The sequence below is a fragment of the Lagopus muta genome, chromosome 2, assembly GCF_023343835.1.
Source record: "Lagopus muta isolate bLagMut1 chromosome 2, bLagMut1 primary, whole genome shotgun sequence".
Taxonomy (NCBI): Eukaryota; Metazoa; Chordata; class Aves; order Galliformes; family Phasianidae; genus Lagopus; species Lagopus muta.
The window spans coordinates 28,246,423-28,264,888 of NC_064434.1; the positions used below are offsets into that span (position 1 = coordinate 28,246,423).

At 39.0% G+C, this 18,466-nt stretch overlaps 1 protein-coding gene across 5 annotated transcripts in view; it reads left to right on the forward strand.

The window, feature by feature from the left end:
- Nucleotides 1-18,466, forward strand: part of FAM135A (family with sequence similarity 135 member A) — an 81,062-nt gene that overhangs the window by 47,422 nt on the left and 15,174 nt on the right. For all 5 annotated transcript variants that reach the window (XM_048938241.1, XM_048938245.1, XM_048938244.1 and 2 more), the window contains 7 exons: nt 1,664-1,819; nt 9,172-9,245; nt 9,551-9,705; nt 9,950-12,260; nt 14,183-14,343; nt 16,352-16,443; nt 18,239-18,336. In XM_048938241.1, the coding sequence (XP_048794198.1) occupies nt 1,664-1,819; nt 9,172-9,245; nt 9,551-9,705; nt 9,950-12,260; nt 14,183-14,343; nt 16,352-16,443; nt 18,239-18,336 (3,047 nt within the window). The remainder of the gene's footprint in view (nt 1-1,663; nt 1,820-9,171; nt 9,246-9,550; nt 9,706-9,949; nt 12,261-14,182; nt 14,344-16,351; nt 16,444-18,238; nt 18,337-18,466) is intronic.

Genomic DNA, 18,466 nt, shown 5'->3' on the forward strand with positions numbered 1-18,466 from the left:
CTGTATGGTTTTTTGCCAGCGTTTCTTTCAGCTGTTCTTCTTTCACAGAGAAATTCTCAGCTGATACACAAACTTCCCTACTGATCTGGTGGTCATGTAGCTTTCGTAGATTATGAAAGTGAGGATTATAGAAAGATGGACTGCTTGCATTAAAATCACATTTTGAATTTTCTGCATTCATTAGTTGAATCTTTTATTTTTGAGCTTGTCAAATAACAAAACTTACAAGTTTGAGTAGTAGAAACTTGTACAAAAGCAGATTCTCCAGCTCCTCCCCACTTCTGCAAGGTGTTGTCCTGATGCTGTCTCCTCTTTTCCATATATTCTCAAGGAAATACTGTCCACCTAGATGATTCTTAGGTTAGATTGGCCTCCTCAACTCTTTCATGTGCACCAGTCAGAATTATCCTCAACTGAACAGCTGATCTCCTCATTACAGATGAGTTTAAAGCGGAAGGTTGAGAACATTTTTTTTAAGATTTTCCATGCTTTGTTGCTTTATGCAGCTTTTGTAGCAGAGTTACTTTTCATTTCTATACTAGTAGTACAATTGCAAGGAATGTAATACTGCTGTTGAAAAAGGGTCACTTGTACTGGAGACAAAACCAATACAGTTAGCTCTCCCTGAGCAGCTGGTGATCTCACTTCATAAACTAGAAAGTTATGAGGTTTTTTGCTGAGCTTTTTCTGGTGGTTTTTTTGTTTGTTTGTTTGTTTGTTTTACACTTACTCAGCTTCTGTGAATTCTTCCAGTAGTTAAGATTATTTTTTCATGTTTTTCCCTTAGCTTGCTAAACTATGTTTATAGTTTTTCCTTTTTCTCCTTTCCGTTCTATGCAGTTCTCTTCAAAAGTTCTTCCTCTTCTTTCTAATCTTGCCTACTAAGTTGTTGTTTCAGTATTCATAATCCTCTTTTCTGCTTCCTCTTTAATAGTGCTGAAGTTTGGGTCTTTACTGTCTGTACTTTTTAACGCTTTGCCTCAATGCCTTTTGTGTCTCCAACGAGTTTCTGAAAAACGTTTTCCTAAAATGGTAGGGGACAGAAGCCTTAAAATTTACACTTGACTGGTATGGAGCTGTGTGCTGGGATTACAGTACATTTTTAAGAAAGAAAAGCTTGCTTTGAGCTGAATTTGTGTAGCCTCGTTCTTGGAAGCCTATATCAGAACATTGATTCCTGAGCATGCTTAAAGTGTCTATGGGTATATGATGACATACAAACATTATCACAAGTAGTTAATATTCTAAAATGAAAATGTCTTCATTTAATTCTTCACGGTTGCATCAAGTTTGCACTAATATATCAAATATCAATTTCCTGCTTTCTAATTCAGACTCCTATTCCTTTCAAGCACACTCTACTTTTGTATGTTAGAAAATGTTAGAAACAGTACTTGCAACTCATTTTTATTAATGGAATAATTGCTTCAGCTTAACATCAGAAGTCCTAATCCTAAAAAACATCTGGATAACATTTAAAGCAACCTAAAACAGCGTGTTTGTGTTGTAACATGACTTATGTCATTTCTAATACTTAGACAAAACAGTTCTTATTTGGAAGTTATATTTCAATTAGAATTCTTACTAAGATGAAATACCCTTTTTTAGTTTTGTCTGTCCATTGTGATCTAGTAATAACATAAATCTTTTTTCTAACCTTCAGAAAATGGAAAATCCTGATGAACTGGCAGAACTTATAAATATGAATCTTGCTCAGCTTTGCTCACTTCTGATGGCTCTCTGGGGGCAATTTCTGGAGGTCATTACCTTACAAGAAGAGGTCACAGCATTACTAGCACAAGAACATCACACATTAAGGGTAAGTATGTGAGAGCTGGTCGGCATTTAAGCAGCTCTTCTTCCAAGCTCAGGATCAGTGTGCCCCTCTGAGCAAGAAATCAGGAAAGGGTGGCAGGAGACCTTTGTGGATGAGCAAGAAGCTCATGCACAAGCTCAAAGGGAAGAAGAAGGTCCGTGAAATGTGGAAAAAAGATCTGACCACTTGGGAAGAATATAGAAATGTTGTCAGGGCCTGCAGGGATGCACGGAGGAAGGCTAAAGCCCGCCTGGAATTGAATCTAGCAAAGCTGATAATGAAAAAGGCTTTTTTTAACGTATGTTAACAGTAAAAGGAAGACTAGGGAGAATGGGGCTCCCCTGCTAAGTGTGAGGGATGTTCTGGTAACAGGGGATGATGAGAAGGCGGAGTTGCTGAATGCCTTCTTTGCTTCTGTCTTCAGTGAAAGAGCTCTCTCTCAGGAATCCCAGACCCTGTAGGTTAGTGAGAGGGTCTGGGGAATGGAAGACTTCCCTTCAGTCAGGGAAGAAGTGGACTGAGCAGTGGCTAGGCAACAGCAATGTTCATAAACCCATGGGCCCCAATGGGATGCATCCACGGGTGCTGAGGGAGCTGGTGGAGGTGACTGCTGAACATCTGTCATCTTTGAGAGGTCTTGAAGAATGGGGGAGGTGCCTGAAGACTGGAGGATAGCAAGTGTCAATGTGGTCTTCAAAAAGGGGAAGAAAGAAGAACCAGGCAATTATAGGCCAGTCAGCCTCACCTCTGTCCCTGGAAAGGTGATGGAACAGCTTGTACTGGATGTCATCTCCAGACAACTGGAAGAAAAGGAGGTTATCAGGAGTAGTCAGCACAGGTTCACAAGGGGGAGGTTGTGCTTGACCAACCTGGTGGCCTGCTATGATGTTGTCTCTGGCTGGGTGGATAGGGGTAAGCAGTGGATGTAGTCTACCTTGATTTCAGCAAGGTGTTTGATACTGTCTCCCACAACATCCTTATAACAAAGCTGAGGAAGTGTGGGATAGATGAGTGGACAGTGAGGTGGGTTGAGAACTGGCTGACTGGCAGAGCATAGAGGGTTGTCATTGGCAGTGCAGAGTCTGGTTGGAGACCTGTAACCAGCAGTGTTCCTCTAGTTGGTGCTGGGTCCGGTCTTGTTCAACATCTTCATCAATGACCTTGATGAGGGGATAATGGCCACCCTCAGCAAGTTTGCTGATGATACGAAGCTGGGAGGATTGGCTGACACGCCTGAAGGCTGTGCTGCCATTCAGCAAGACCTGGACAGGCTGGAGAGCTGGACAGTAAGAAACCAGATGAGGTTTAACAAAAGCAAGTGTAGAGTCTTGCATCTGGGGAGGAATAATTGCATGCACCAATACAGGTTGGGGGATGAGCTGCTGGAGAGGAGCTCTGTGGAGAGGGACCTGGGTGTCCTGGTGGATGACAGGTTGGCCATGAGCCAGCAGTGTGCCCTTGTGGCCAAAAAGGCCAATGGCATCCTGGGGCGCATTAAAAAGAGCGTGGCCAGCAGGTCGAGGGAGGTGATCCTCCCCCTCCACTCTGCCCTGGTGAGGCCTCATCTGGAGTACTGCGTCCAGTTCTGGGCTCCCCAGTACAAAAAAGACAGGGATCTCTTGGAAAGAGTCCAGCGGAGGGCCACCAAGATGGTGAAGGGCCTGGAGCATCTCTCCTATGAAGAAAGGCTGAGTGAACTGGGTCTGTTCAGCCTTGAGAAAAGGAGACTGAGAGGGGACCTGATCCAGGTCTATAAATATCTAAGGTGTGGGGGGCAGAATGGCGAGGCCGGACTCTTTTCAGTGGTGAGTGGAGACAGGACAAGGGGAAACGGCTGGAAACTGGAGCATAGGAAGTTCCGCACAAACATGCGCAAGAACTTCTTTACAGTGAGGTGACGGAGCACTGGAACAGGCTGCCCAGGGAGGTGGTGGAGTCTCCTTCTGTGGAGATGTTCAAGACCTGCCTGGATGCCTACCTGTGCGACCTGGTGTAGGGAACCTGCTTTGGCAGGGGGGTTGGACTCGATGATCTCTGGAGGTCCCTTCCAACCCCTACAATTCTGTGATTCTGTATTAACTCTGATGTTATATAGGGCTTGTTCGTACTCTTAGTGGGGCGCCCTGTAATAGAAATGCATATAAAAATGCAAATACAAATTTTAATTTTTCTAGTGAAGATTATTTGTGAAGATTAGTTGGAATCATAAAGGGCGCTGCTGTTCCATTTGTTAGTTTATGTATTATCTTGTTAGCATATATTCTTGAAACATAATACATAAAGTACATTGTTTCTGTTTCCAAACCACTTCGTTGAACTTCTGAATGTGAAACACAGTTCAGAAGGCAAATTGCAGTCTGTGGGAGATGTATTTTTGTAGAATTAGGTATTTTTCTGTCGGAGCTATGCCTGGTACTCACCCCTTTTCCTTCCCTTCTGCAGTTAGACTGCTTGTTTACATCATAAAATTAGATATATTTTTCTTCTGACTTGAGAATTTACAGCATTTATAGGCTTTGAAAGGGTTGTGAATTGGGATTTAAAAAAAAAAAAGTCAAATTGGAAATGATCCAGCATGTATGTGTGCATATGTATAAAAATAGATACATCGTAGTAACTATACACACAGTGCATCTGTTGATGTGTGTATGTGTATTTACACTTGCTGCAGGCTGTCTGCAGCACACAGTGAAATATTTTCTCATATGAACTAAACCTTTCCCCTTATCTTCTAATAAATAAATCTTTCTGTCCCCTCTTTTGTGGTCATAGATTTGAAAAAACATAACAGTTAAAATTTTTCAGAGAGTAAGATTCATTAAAACAAATAAGCAAAACTACCCACCACCTATACTCCCCAAACACACAACTTGGTCTTCAGCCAGCTTTACATCTTTACCACCTGACATCAAAATCCATGCATTTTTCACATCCATCTAAGAGGTCATTTCAAAGCTCATCTGGGGGTTCTCCTTGTAAAGTAATTCTCAGAGAGCTTGTTAGTAGATCCAGTTAATGAGAGTACACGCGAACAATATTGTCACAAGCCAAAATGAAGTCCATTTTAAGGTTTTAGTTTGCAGAGGTTTGATTTATCTAACCAACACTTCTGTTGTTCACATCAAAAAACCTTCGCAAACCTTTCAGTTTATGGTTATGAAGAATACAGTGACTTGTTAAATGAGGGAATTGTGATTGTGCAGATAATCTATTCTGTACATTAAGTGGACTTTTGAGAAAGAGTGCAAGACTTGTTTGTTGGAATGGAAATGTTAGCCATAGGATCAATTTACTGGACATCTCTGAATCTTACTAGCTTTTCTATACTTTTAATATAAATTCTAGAATCTTTCAACTGCAGTGGAAGCTATGAAATGAGAAAACTGTTTCACTTAACCTGCACCAGCATTCAATTGCTGCTAAATTAGTATTTGTACATTTATACGATGAATAAAGCCAAAAGAAGGATTGAGATTTTTACTTTAACTTACCCAGTGTTTTGTGTGCTCGTAGTGATATGTGCTTAGCTTCTTAAACATGGTTTTTAAAATCTCTGATATGTCATTCTCTCTAGTTCTCAAAATACCTTATGAATTCAAATTTACTGCATTTATTTTAGGGAACATCATAGAGTATAACATACAATTATAATGTGGCTTAGGTTGGAAGAGACCTTAATGTTGATCTAAGTCCATCCCCTTGCCATGAGCAGGGCTGTCCCTCATCAGCTCAGCTGCCCAGGGCCCCATCCAACCTGGCCTTGAGCACCTCCAGGGATGGGACACCACAGCTCTGTGGGCATGGGCCAGGGCCTCACTACCCTCTGAGTAACAAATTTCTTATTAACATCTAACCTAAATCTCCTCTGTTATAGTTTGAAGACATTCTCCCTTTTCCCGTCACTCACTATGAGGCCATGTTGGTCCCCCTCCTACTTGTAAACTCCCTTCAAGTACTGGAAGGCCAGAATGAAGTCTCCCCAGACTCTTTTCTTCCCCAGCCTAAATAACCCCAAGTTCCTCAACCTTGCTTCGTAGGAGAGGTGCTCCAGCCCTCTGATCATCTTTGTGGCTTTCTCTGGGCCTGTTCCACCAGCTCCACATCCTTCATGTGCTGAGCACCCCAGCCTTGGTTGCATACTCCAACTGGGGCCTCACAAGGACAGAGTAGAGGGGAACAATCAATCCCCTTCCTCTCCCTTCTGGCCACCCTTCTTTCGGTGCAGCACAGGATGCAGTTGGCTTTCCGGGCTGCAAGTTAACACTGCTAGTTCATGTCCAGCCTTTCACCAGAGTAATTAATAAGGGTGTATGGACTGAAATACTGTTTGTATTTAGAGTATTTTGGGGATGGTATTTTGGGGATGTTTTCCAGTTTTCACAAAATCTGGAGTTCCCTACCTCCCTTCTTTAAAGACAAAGGCACAACAGAATGCTTCTATGCCCACTTTTTCTAGTATCTATCACTATTTTTCAATGTTACATACAATTTTTTCTTCTTTAATATGAAAAAAATCTGGTTTTTTTTTTCTTTAATAAAAGCTGTAGGAATATTTTTTTTCCGGGGTTATGAATCTGCATTTGCAGAAGATTCATGAGTAGTCATCTATACAGCTTGCTACTGAGCAATATCAAGTATAAATCTTCTGAGTTTTCTGTCTTGAGCTCAGAGCTCACTCGTTATAACAAACAACAAATATTTTTAATAAAAAATAATACAAATATGTAAAAATGCAATAAAGCTAGTTTTAGTTTTGAAGGAAGTCGCTAATTGCTACTGCTTACTGAGTTCTGCAGTTACTGGATACCTCGGTATCTATCCAAACATCAAAGACTTAAAAAGCAGGACACAGGTAATCTTAAACTCGCTTTTTTATTTAGGGCCTGATAGCAAAGAGCAAGCAGGTTGTCTCTAAGCTTGTTTTCTGGAACAAGCTGAATAATACAGCACTGAGAAGGAAATTTTACCTGAGCCAACTCACAGAGAACAAGCAATGCGATGGTATTTAGTTTAACAAGGACTAATTTGCAGATATCTCAATGGTTTCCTGTTCTCCAAGTTGAGAAGAGCTTTTGTGAATACTTTGCAAATATGTGCAATTAAAATATACGTAAGTAGAGCAAGTGCCACTGGACTTCCCACATGGCAATAGAGCAGGAGTCAGCAATCCACAACTTCAGTAAAGCTTTACATTAAAAAGAGATGGTAAATTTGAGCCTTGGTATTCTTAAGAGCATGGATGATTTTTGATTTTGGATACTGTTTTGCAGGACTTACTATAATATTTTGCAGTTTGCATTGACAGTCTTGAGAATTCTTATATAAACTTGGGGGAAACCTGCAGTGATCATGTTTCAATTAGCAGCGTTGTCCGCAGGTCAACTGATGCAGACTTGCAGATTAGTGAATTTTGGTGGGATTTGACTAATTCTCTTCGTGAAAGAATATCTGCTGTTTCTGAGATAAGATTTCTGTACTACACAAAATTCTGTCCTTCTACATAACCTCAGTATTTTGGAAACACATGCTTACTTCTGGTCTCTACCAGGTGCCTAAAGCTCTTTTAAATTTACCTTCTCTTCTTGCAGTATTTATAGACTATACCCTTCACAGGCAAGTTCTCCCTGGGAAGGTTTTATACTAATCTAAGAGAAATGAACACTTTCAGGGACTCATTCATCTGACTGGTTATGGCCCCCTGGAACGCCTGTCGTTTGCATTTGGTCAAATCATTTTCACCCTCTTTGCATAGGTGCTTACAAAATGGGCAGTTCTGCTGAAGTATCCTTAGAAAATAAGGTCATAAGGAAATTAAATGTTTTAGATATTTAGCTATCACTTTGCGTACCTCACTATAAAATGCTGTACCAGATTTTAAATGTTTCATAAAACATCAGGATATATGTAGTTGTGCTAGAATGTTCATCAACTACAATAATCCCACTAGCAAGGCTCTCACTTTTGCTCTATTGAAAAAGTTACTTATAGGAGGTCATTAAACAAAGTTTGTACACCATTAGTTCACTTTAGATCTTTGTTTCATAGTGACATCTTCTGGTAGGTCTGAACACTTTATTCCAGAATAATTTCTTTCAGTTTGATAAGTCCTAAAACAGGAGAACTGAGAACCAGCATCTTAGGAGTGCTACTCATCAGTGTGTGGATGCTCAGTGTTTGTTCCACAGCAATTTTTCTATCCTATATTTATTTTGCTTTTTGTCTGTCATACTTCAACAAACAAAGCATACTGTCACACTGCACTGAACTGCATGTTTTGATGCAGGTAATTGGCAGTTGCAAAAACAAAAGTTCTAAACAAATGCATTCAGATTGAAGTAATACTTTAACATAATACTTGAAATGGGTGACATCTGATTTGCAAAACCTTAACTTGGATTTTCTAGAAACTGTGTTTTCAATACATTGATTATATTTTACTTGTAGTAAGTTGATGTAGAGTTCACACTATTTTATCTCTGCTTACTTGATGATAAAAAACAAAGTTCCGTATGTCATGAAATAACAGTTTAATATTTTATGGTTTATTAACTTCAGAAATACAATTATGTCTTGAATAAAGCACTTATAATCAGCACACATACTGTTATTTATCAGTTGCAGCTGAAATCTTTACAAACTATAGATTTTTTTTTTGCACAACAGTTGTAGGATTGAGAGTATTCATGAAACATTTGGAATGCTTCTTGGGAATGTGATTCTGATTCTGAAGCTGATTCTCAAGCACATTTGGAAGTGCTCATCAAACAGTCATTTCCTTTCACTGAAATTTCTCATGGTATTTTTGTGTGTTATTGTTTCAGGTGTGCCTGATTTAAATGATTGAATTTTTGGTTATCAGATTTTCAGCAGGCATTGAGTATAATACATTTCCCTTCAGCCATCCACTACACAAGTTAAAATTCTCCTTTCGCTTGTGTTGCATTGCCTCCTACGCTACTAACCCTGACCAGGTCAGGACCAAATAACTGCACATATACACCAATGAGATGGACAGCAAAATGGCGTTTATTACACGTGAACTCTAGCTTATATACCCTATGTGCTTCGTCTGCACCCCTAAAGCATGTGCCACACATCAATCATAGAGCTGGGGAGGTCCTGCCATGTCACATCCTGAGGGGTGTCTCACAGTCACCTGCTACGTATACACTTGCAAATCTTGTCTGTGGTATCCTCTTCCCTCACCTGTCCAGACATTTCAGCAAAAAAACCACAAAAACTTTAATATATATTAATCATACGAGTGAATAATATTGCAGTGTAGGAATACTGGTGGATTTTCAGAACTTTTATGTAATACAAAACTCAGCTCTAACTGTATTTGGATCTTGCAGGTGCGTAGATTTGCAGAAGCGTTCTTCTGTCTTGAGCATCCTAGGCAGGCTGCCCTTGCCTATCAAGAACTGCAGTGAGTAGACTTTTGAAGCGCAAAATACGTAGCACATAGTACTATTATTCTGTGGCTTATGTTGTATAGAAGTACTGTCTTACAAAAATACATAAGTCCAAGAGAAACATAATGTTCTAGAGATTTGAAGTTTTTAAATGAAGAACATAGTGTGATTCAAATGAGTAATGGAATAATTTTTCTATTAAAGAACTAACTAGGGAAAAGCATCTATAAAGAGAATTAAATTACTGCTAATTTATATTAACATAAAAATAAACAGTTCTACTTTTTAATGTAGGACTACCTTTTTTTTTTTTTTCCAGTGCTCAGAGCCACTTACAGATGTGTACAGCTATAAAAAACACTTCCTTCTGCAGTTCTCTTCCACCCCTTCCTATTGAATGCAGTGAACTAGATGGAGATACGAACTCCTTGCCTATAATCTTTGAAGATCGGTATTTAGATTCAGTTACTGAAGGTAAGCACACCTCCCAGTGTGGTTTTCTCTTTGAAGAAAAGAGCAGAAGTGATGGAATAACTAAGTATTTTTTCTTGACATTTCTTGGTGTATTCCTTTGAAGGAATACATTTGTTTGCTAGGTAATCTTCAGACTGAAGTTGTTAGGATGTGTAAAGTTGTATAATTACTAGTGTTTTATAGCTTCAGTTACTTGCATAACCTTGTAACCAATCCTTTTTTTTCTCACTTTTTTTGATAAAAGATATGGATGCACCCTGGTTGGTAGTTCAGAATCTTCCAAGGTCGGAGTCCAATAAACTGGATAAATTTGAAGCTGAAGAAGGTTTTGTAGCTGGATTCATTAGCCCGGAGTTGAAAACAAGACCTGCAGGTGCCTCCAGCCTTCGGCATTCAGAAAATGAAAAGATGCTAGCAAAGTCTTTGAAAGGGAAAAATGAAGATGCAAATAAACCCAAAGTTAAGGTTACTAAGCTCATGAAAACAATGAAACCTGAAAATACAAAAAAAGTTGTGAAACAGAACTCTAAGGACTCTGTGGTCTTAGTAGGCTACAAATGTTTGAAAAGTGCAGCACTGGAAGATGCCTCTAAAAGTCCAGAAGGCAGGCCTTCATGTAATACTAATGAAGGGCTGGACCCTGCAGTAAGTGGATTTCCTTGTGATACAAAGCCCTGCACTAGGCAAATAAGTCAAAGAGAATTTGCGTGTTTGTCGACTGGAAGTGAGGAAAAGGCTGCTAAGATTGAAGGTGTTCAACCAAATCAGGGTAGCCCCGTGCACAGTGAAAACATGGCTATTTTTGGTAGACTTACTATCTCCCAGGCAGGCCCTGGAACTGTGCAAGCAGATAGTGCTCTACAGCCCAGAGATGCACCTGAAGGTTGTCATGGAGGTCAGCCAGCTTCCTTGGGAGTTAGGACAATTGAGGTCAAACCAAGTAGTAAGAATCTTTATGAAGGGGAGAAAGTAACTGTTCATATTGGATCATGGGCTGAGTTTCCACAAGATGGAGTGCAAGGAGAGAATCTGCAGACACCCAGTATTCAAACTTCAGAACCTGGAAACAAGTTGCGTTCAGGAGAACCAATGCTTGAAAAGGAAGATGTCCATGAAAAAAACTTCCAACACACCAGTGATATCTTAACGAAAGTAAAAAATAATCAGCCTAGTTTATCTTCAAAAGAAAGCCAGCTTTCTGTAAGCGGAGACGTCACTAAATTACCAGACGTTAATGTGACGTACGCCTCTTCTAGGTTTTCAGATTCTGGCATAGAAAGTGAACCGAGTTCTTTTGCAACTCTCCCCAACCCTGATCAGGTTTTTGAAAATGTTCAAGGGCAAAGTGCATGCAATGCTGAGAGATTATTTCCTCAGCTTTTACTGAAACCAGACTATGCTATAAAAAATGCATTGGAAAGCCATTGTACTGAGAGTACTAGTGCTGTAAGTGAAATACAATCATCTTTGACATCCATAAATTCTCTGCCTTCAGATGATGATGAGCTGTCACCTGATGAAAATTCAAAGATAACTGTAGTACCTGAATGCCAGCTAAGTGACAGTAAAACTGTACTGGATCTTGAAGCAACTGATTTGCCAAAATGTGATGACAGTAAAAAATCAAATACCAATCTGCAGCAACATTGTGTTGTATTTTCAGGGCATTCAGATAAAGAAACTCTGTCCATACATTCCTCGCTCTCAGGAACAAAAGAACTTTTACACTTAGTTGTTTCAGATGAAGCTACATCTTCTGATGTGAAAAGCAACAGCTCACAGGCAGACCTTGGCGCAACCTGTATGGACTCTCAGGTCCTAGAACGATATCGTAACACTACAGAAGACACAGCTAAATTGCATTTAGAAATTACTTGCATGGATGAGCCATCTGTTCTTCCAGGTTCTTCATCTGTACATGCAGGGTATGAGGTTGAAAAACCAAATGAAGGAAAATATAACGAGCCTTTAGAACTGAAGGAGGCAGTGGAAGAACCGTCAGCAGCTAAAAGTGACACTGGTACTGATAATCCTTCTCCAACCAGTAGTACTGATATAGTAAAGCAGGGGCTTGTAGAAAACTATTTTGGCTCTCGAAGCAGCACAGATATTTCAGATATTTGGCCTATGGACAACAGCAATCCTGTTAGCCCTCAAAAAGAAACATATGAAAAACAAATTATTTGCTCTTCCCAACAAGACGATGAAGAAGAGGAGGATCAAGAAATGATTGAAAATGGGTATTATGAAGAAGCAGACTATGGTATATTAGATGGAGCTTCTGGTGCTGACCAAGATCCTGACTTAGCAGAAGAAAGAGCCCTGAGGTCTGAAAGGATTGATAGTGGGCATCTGCGTGATGGAATGACCGTGCCTCCCGTCTGTACTCCTGGTTGTCTGTCTTTTCCTTCTTCTCTGAGAGACTCTCCTTGCAATGTTATCTGTTCTTCAAGGAACAAATCTGATGCAATTACGCAGCAGCCAGGCAGCACATCTTACAGCTCAGCTTTGCCTGTTTCCTGGTATGAAAGTTCTCCAAAGCCTCAAATGCTGGCGTAAGTGATTGTTTATTTGCTTCTGGAAATGATGTTAATATAATATGAAGGGGGAAAATAAGCATCATTAGGCTTCAGAGAGTCCCCCAAAACTTGTGGATTCTGCCCATTCAAATAGCATCACATTTTAGATATTGAAATAAAAAATGTGTTAGCATAGAATTCCTTAAATCAGCTACATCATAATTTCATGTGGTTGGACAAACTTCAAGCAAAATGCACGTATTTTGTTCCTTTAATAAGTTCCTTTTTAAAAAAATAAACATTTGACCCTAAAGTGATGTTCTGATGGTGTTTAATGAAATGTAAGCTATAAAATATAGTTAAATATAGTTAGTATAGTTAAAATAGCAAGCATAGGAAAATATGCTTCAAGTTTAAAAACATGAAAGCAAAAAAACACCTGTAACTTTTTGTCCATTCTAATTCATTGTAAAGCTATCTGATAGCATAGCCCTATTTTTTGATCTTAACAAAGTGTAACATCTCAGAGACTACAGTGCTGTAATTACACTACAGTTGGGATACCAGGAAGCCCAAATTTAGAGCAATGTCAGGAATCCCAAATGCAAACATAACAGTTTCCCAGATAACCCCTGCTGCTACCAGAGCATGGGAAATAGCAGCGTAATGTGTTGTATTGGAAGTAAAATGTTGCTGTCACAATAAAGCAGAGTTGGAATGTAGCTAAAGACCAGATAGTTTGTGGTTAGTGGTTGATGACAGAAGGAAGGTTCTAGCAATTGTGGCAGAACCAGGATTAGAAGTGGGAGGACAGAAAAGAAGCTTTGAAATAACAGTGAGTGGGTACTGGCATGGAATAGGAAGGATGAAAAGCAAAGACTGTGGCATTCCAAAAGAAAAGGGCAATGCAGAGTAAAATTTGATGCTTGGCCTAGGGGAAAGCAAGTCTTATGGATTGTTGGATCACTGATTCCAGAGAGCAAGAGCTGCATCTTAGAGAACTAACTTTAGCACATATCAGTCACTAAGCATTCCTGCAGTACAAACTAAGTAAATTCTGCTGCAGAGGGTGGGGTAAACTGACCACAGTGGTGTCTCACCAGTTAGTGAGGAATGAGCTAAAGAACAAGTTGGAAACCAGAGGATGAAAATTAGGATGGGAGGAGAACAATTGGAAGAGGACGGGTTGCAGAGTGCCACTATGAGGGATCATGCAGAACAAACAGCATGAGGAGGGAAAAAAAACAGAATGCTTTTTGCTCAAAGCAAGGCTGCTTGAAATATTTTGTGCAAAACTGGTAGACAATTAATTACGTAGGAAGGTCATATACAAAGAAACTATGGGAAGGGATAGGAAGGAAGAGTGCAAGGATCTCCTGGCATATGGGCAACTCAGCTATTAGAAACTATGATGCAAGCCTGTAATAGGTAAGAGATCAGAGGTCTGGATTAGTTTTCTTCTGAAAAAACACCAGGTCAGCCTATTAGATTTTATCATGAGCAGAGACATTGCTGACTCCAGCCCTCTGCTGATCTATGAAATAGTTTTTAAGTTTGGCAAGAATTACAAAAATTCATTGGAAATCTTTACCTTGACTTTAGATCAGGTTATAATTCCAGTAATATTGCATTTAAACAAAGCTGTCACTTAGTTAAGACCAGAATAAAAACAGAAATTCAGTGCTTTCAGAAATACAGAGATTTTCAAAGGAGAGAAGAGTCAAGCTTGGGTATGGATTTTGTTATAGAGAACAAGGGGCTGTAGAAAGCTTGAAATGAAAACATATTTTGAGCAATTGGCTTATTTTGTGAAGATAGTAATTTGATTAAAAAAAAATTGTTCCTGTCAGTCATGTAAAGACAAAAGCAAAAAGTCACTAAAAACACTATTGTAGGAGATCCTAAATTTGTCTGATAATAGCAAATGTTTCTTTATCATAAATATTGTTTCTTTCCAGTTTCCTTCAGGCTAAGGAAGAACTGAAGCAACTAAAACTTCCTGGATTTATGTACAGTGATGTTTTCAAACTGGCCTCTTCAATACCTTACTTCAGTATGGAAGAGGATGACTGTTCAGAAGAAGGAATACATCTTATAGTCTGTGTCCATGGCCTAGATGGTATGCTGGGAAATATGGCACTGAGATAACAGCTCAGGTCACCAGTTAGGTTTAGCTGTTGCACTCTGAATTGAGCACTTCTGGAACAGGTTCACTTGAGAGAGATGGGAATCTGACATTGTGCTGTTATATGAACAGTGTGTTCCAGAAAATCACTTGAATGAAGAATTTTATGTAACGCTTGTCTTGAGTAAATATTTCTTCTGCATAAACCCAGTTTATGTCATAATTCACTTATATCAGTTATATCTTCCAGTCTTTATGTCATCTAAGTGTTTGTCCATACTGCAGTAAGAGAGCAGATAGTAACAAAACAGTTTTGTTTAGAATTTGTAATGTTACATTGTCAAGGAGAATAAAAAGTGTGCATGTTGTTGTGAAAAAAATGTTACATGTAAAATGCAGTCAAGTGTGTTTTAAGTTTTATTAAGTTTGGAAATGTTAGATGACAGAATCACAAAACGGTTGAGGTTTGAAGGGATCTCTGGAGACCTAGTTGAATTCCCCTGCTCAGCACAGGTTGCCCAGTGGGATTCTGAATATCTCAGGGACAGAGACTTTACTGTAATAAGAATGAGAATATCCCTTGCTAAATGAAAGACAATAGGAAAATTTAAATAGTGTAGAATAGAGCAGCATAAAATTGAACACTGACAGGAACGGGGCATCAGTCACCTCTCCAGGAAGCCTGTACCAGTGTTTGATGGCTCTCATGGCAAAGAAACTTTTCCTAATGTTCAGTCTGAGCCTCCCCTGACACAGGTTTGTGCTATTCCCTGACATACCATCATTTGTTACTGGGCAGAGGAGGTTGACTTCCCATTCTCCATTTCTTCTACACAGGAAGTTTTAGAGGGCAATGAGATGTCACTTGGTCTCCTTTTTTCCAACTATCCTATCCCTGTGTCCTCCACCTCTCTTCCTTAGGACATGCCTTCAAGCCCTTTTACCAGCTTTGCTGCCTTCCTCTGGTTGCACTCAAGCTTGAATACGTTCACCTGCTTTTAGTTCAGAATATATGCACACACCAAGAAATAATGCCTGCTCTGGTTATCTTATTTCACATCATTCTGCCATCAGCCTTTTTGTCTCATATTGAGAAGCTTCTTAAATAACAAAGCAAGAAGACCCAAAAGAGCAATAGATAGCCATTTGGGCTGGACTGAAACTTGCACAGCACAGCTGCCTTACTAGTTTTTCAAATTCCTAATTTAAAAAAAAAAATCAAAATAATAGAAAGGCTTTTCCTTCTGCCTTTGAACAGAAAGTATCCATTGTTTTCAAACCAAAAGCTTCTTCTTCCTAGTGTAAATGTTTGTGTGGTATAGCATACCTAGAGGTGACACAAAAGATCACCTGGGCACAAGAATTGTTAATAAAAAAACATGTATTTGAAGCCCTAGAACAATCCATATAGATACATTTTTCTTCCAAAACAGGATGTTCATACAAATTATTTCCTCTTAATGAGGGGTCTTTTGTTTGTGTTTTTTTTTCTTTTGAGAAATGACAGAAAGAGTATCTTTATTCCAAAGATACGCATAATCATTGATATAGGGAAATCTTCAGGACTGTACTTAAAAACTACCTTTGGTTGTCTTGTGTGCCCATCCGTGGGTATCTTTATCTGCTGACGGCCCAGTTTGCCTTTGTGCCCTATGAAAAACTTTTCAACTTGCCCTTATGCCTTGCTGCTTCAGTGAAATCTTTTAAGCTAGCTTTGAGTTCTTTAATTGGCTTTTATCAAAGTTAATTAGGTTTTCAGGAATTTAGTGTTCACAGTGCTATGTATATGATGGATGCTAAGACAAAATAAAATATGACTTCCTTGCTGTTTGACATTGGAGTTTATCTTCCCGAGTCTCGCTGAATTTTAAAGAGGGCTGAGAATATTATTAGCTGTGTTTAAATATAAAAGTTGTGCCATACGTTCATTTCAGTGCTCTAAATGCTTTTTATTGCGAGTTCCCTTTGCAGTATCTAACTGTTGATTATTTTTCCTCTTTAGGTAACAGTGCAGATTTAAGATTAGTGAAGACTTACATTGAGCTGGGGCTGCCTGGAGGGAGAATAGACTTTCTTATGTCTGAAAGAAATCAGGTATTTGCCAGCAATAGAAGAATTTTTGTAAAGCAGTGAACACTGTATGCCTTCAGACATGTTTATCTGATAGTTCTATTGTGTTACAGCTTACCATGTTGTATTATGTTTTTGTATTCTCATAGAATCCATAATTTGCTCTGTGGCTCACATGGAAGTGGTTGCATAACTTAGTAAGATAATGAAGGATATATACAAGGAGTAAATATTTGCTGCTGCCATTTTGTTGTGTCTAGTGATATCTGCTCAGTTCTCAGATTTTGTAGATAAAATACCTCTAAGTGGTAGAAGTAGTAATGGTAGAAACTTGCGTGGCAAGAAGGGAGATGCATTATTTTACAGGAACTGATCTTCTGTCTATTGCAAGACCTTGATTGTGACACCGAATTGACACTGAATTAGCTTTGTCTTAAATTTTTGTGAACTTTATTATGTTCAGATAAAGTAAGCTTGGAAAAGCATGGAAGACCAATTTTCACATGTTTTTTTGGTTTGTTACATACTGTATTAGAGTAGTTCAGGGAAGCATTAGAACAGAGTCTCTGCAGTGACTCAGAGGAAGGGTTCAGCTAGTGCAATGGTGTGTTTCTGGAGATAGCTGCTTGGAAGCTTTGAGAGCAGGCTGGGCAGGCCCTGAGCCATGCTTTCTCTTCTGTAGCCTTAAAATTTTTGACAGTCTTTAGTTCTGAGATTTAGGAATTCCACTGAGACCACTGAGCCTAATAGCTATTGATGGATTTTTCTCCTTACTGTTGGCTTGTTCTTTTTTTAGTGCCCTCTTCAGGAGGCAGCTGAAGACCTAGTTCATGCCATATTTCTCAGGCACATGTGGAACAATTTCTAGACATTCATGTTATCTGTCTCTGCCCGTTTTCTAACTTCCTGTCCTTTAAAATAGGTTGGATGCCTTTAAAATAAGGCATTGGTGATGCTTGCGCACCATGAAATTACAAAATGCTATATTGATATTTTCTAATGCTTTTCTGATGTTCCTTATATAAATTAATATGTAGAACATGGATATACAGTTTATTATTTGCATGTAAACTTAGAGCTGTTTTTCCCTATGTAACATTATTTTGCATTTCTTACCTTTTTACCACCCAGTCACGCAGTACTGTCAGGTTCTTCTGAAGTTCTGATCAGTTGTAGAATAGATTATCCTGGATATTTGGTTTTGTCTACAAATTCTGACATCTCATTACTCTCTTTCTTCCCTTATTCAGACCATTTATCAGTATGTTGAATACTACAGATTTTAGCACAGATCCCCTGGAGCTTTCATTGAGAAGTTTTAGGCACCTTTGCCTACCTCTTTTTACATTTCTTACTGTTAATCGTTACAGAGAATCGGCTGGGAATTGGGCATTAGAGGTTTTGTTGTTTTGAATAAACAGTACTTATGCAAACTTTCTCAGAAATTGTCTCCTATTTCTATTTCCTGGGCAGTGTGATTTAGTTTTGAAAGTTTGGCTTTCAGTTTTGCTGCTGATAAGGTTTTATATAGGGGAAGCCTTAGAAGTAAAGCTGACTGTGTCATGTTGATAAGATTTGTTCTGCTGTGTTAGAAGCAAATAGTGTCACAATGAAATGTTTATCACTTTATTCCATGTTACAGGAAAAAAATTGAAAAAATGAGAATACCAAGCTGTAGTGTTTGTATTCAGAGTTAACATGAATGCTTTTATTTGTGTTCTGTTGGTCAAAACTCTGGGGAATAAGAGTTCAGACTGCAGAATGCATATTGCTGTATTAGAAAACGCAGTTGTTATTTTATATTTCTTTTATTTTACAGAATGATACCTTTGCTGATTTTGATTCCATGACAGATCGCCTGTTAGATGAAATTATACAGTATATACAGATTTATAATCTAACCCTTTCAAAAATCAGGTAATATGTGTTCTATACTACCTATAGAAATAAACTTAAAAGCAGAGTCCGGTGTTGTTGTGAACTGTGGTGCTCAGAAGCAAGCCTCAGGAGAGAAAGGAGAGAGAACTTCATGGCTGAGGAGGAGCAG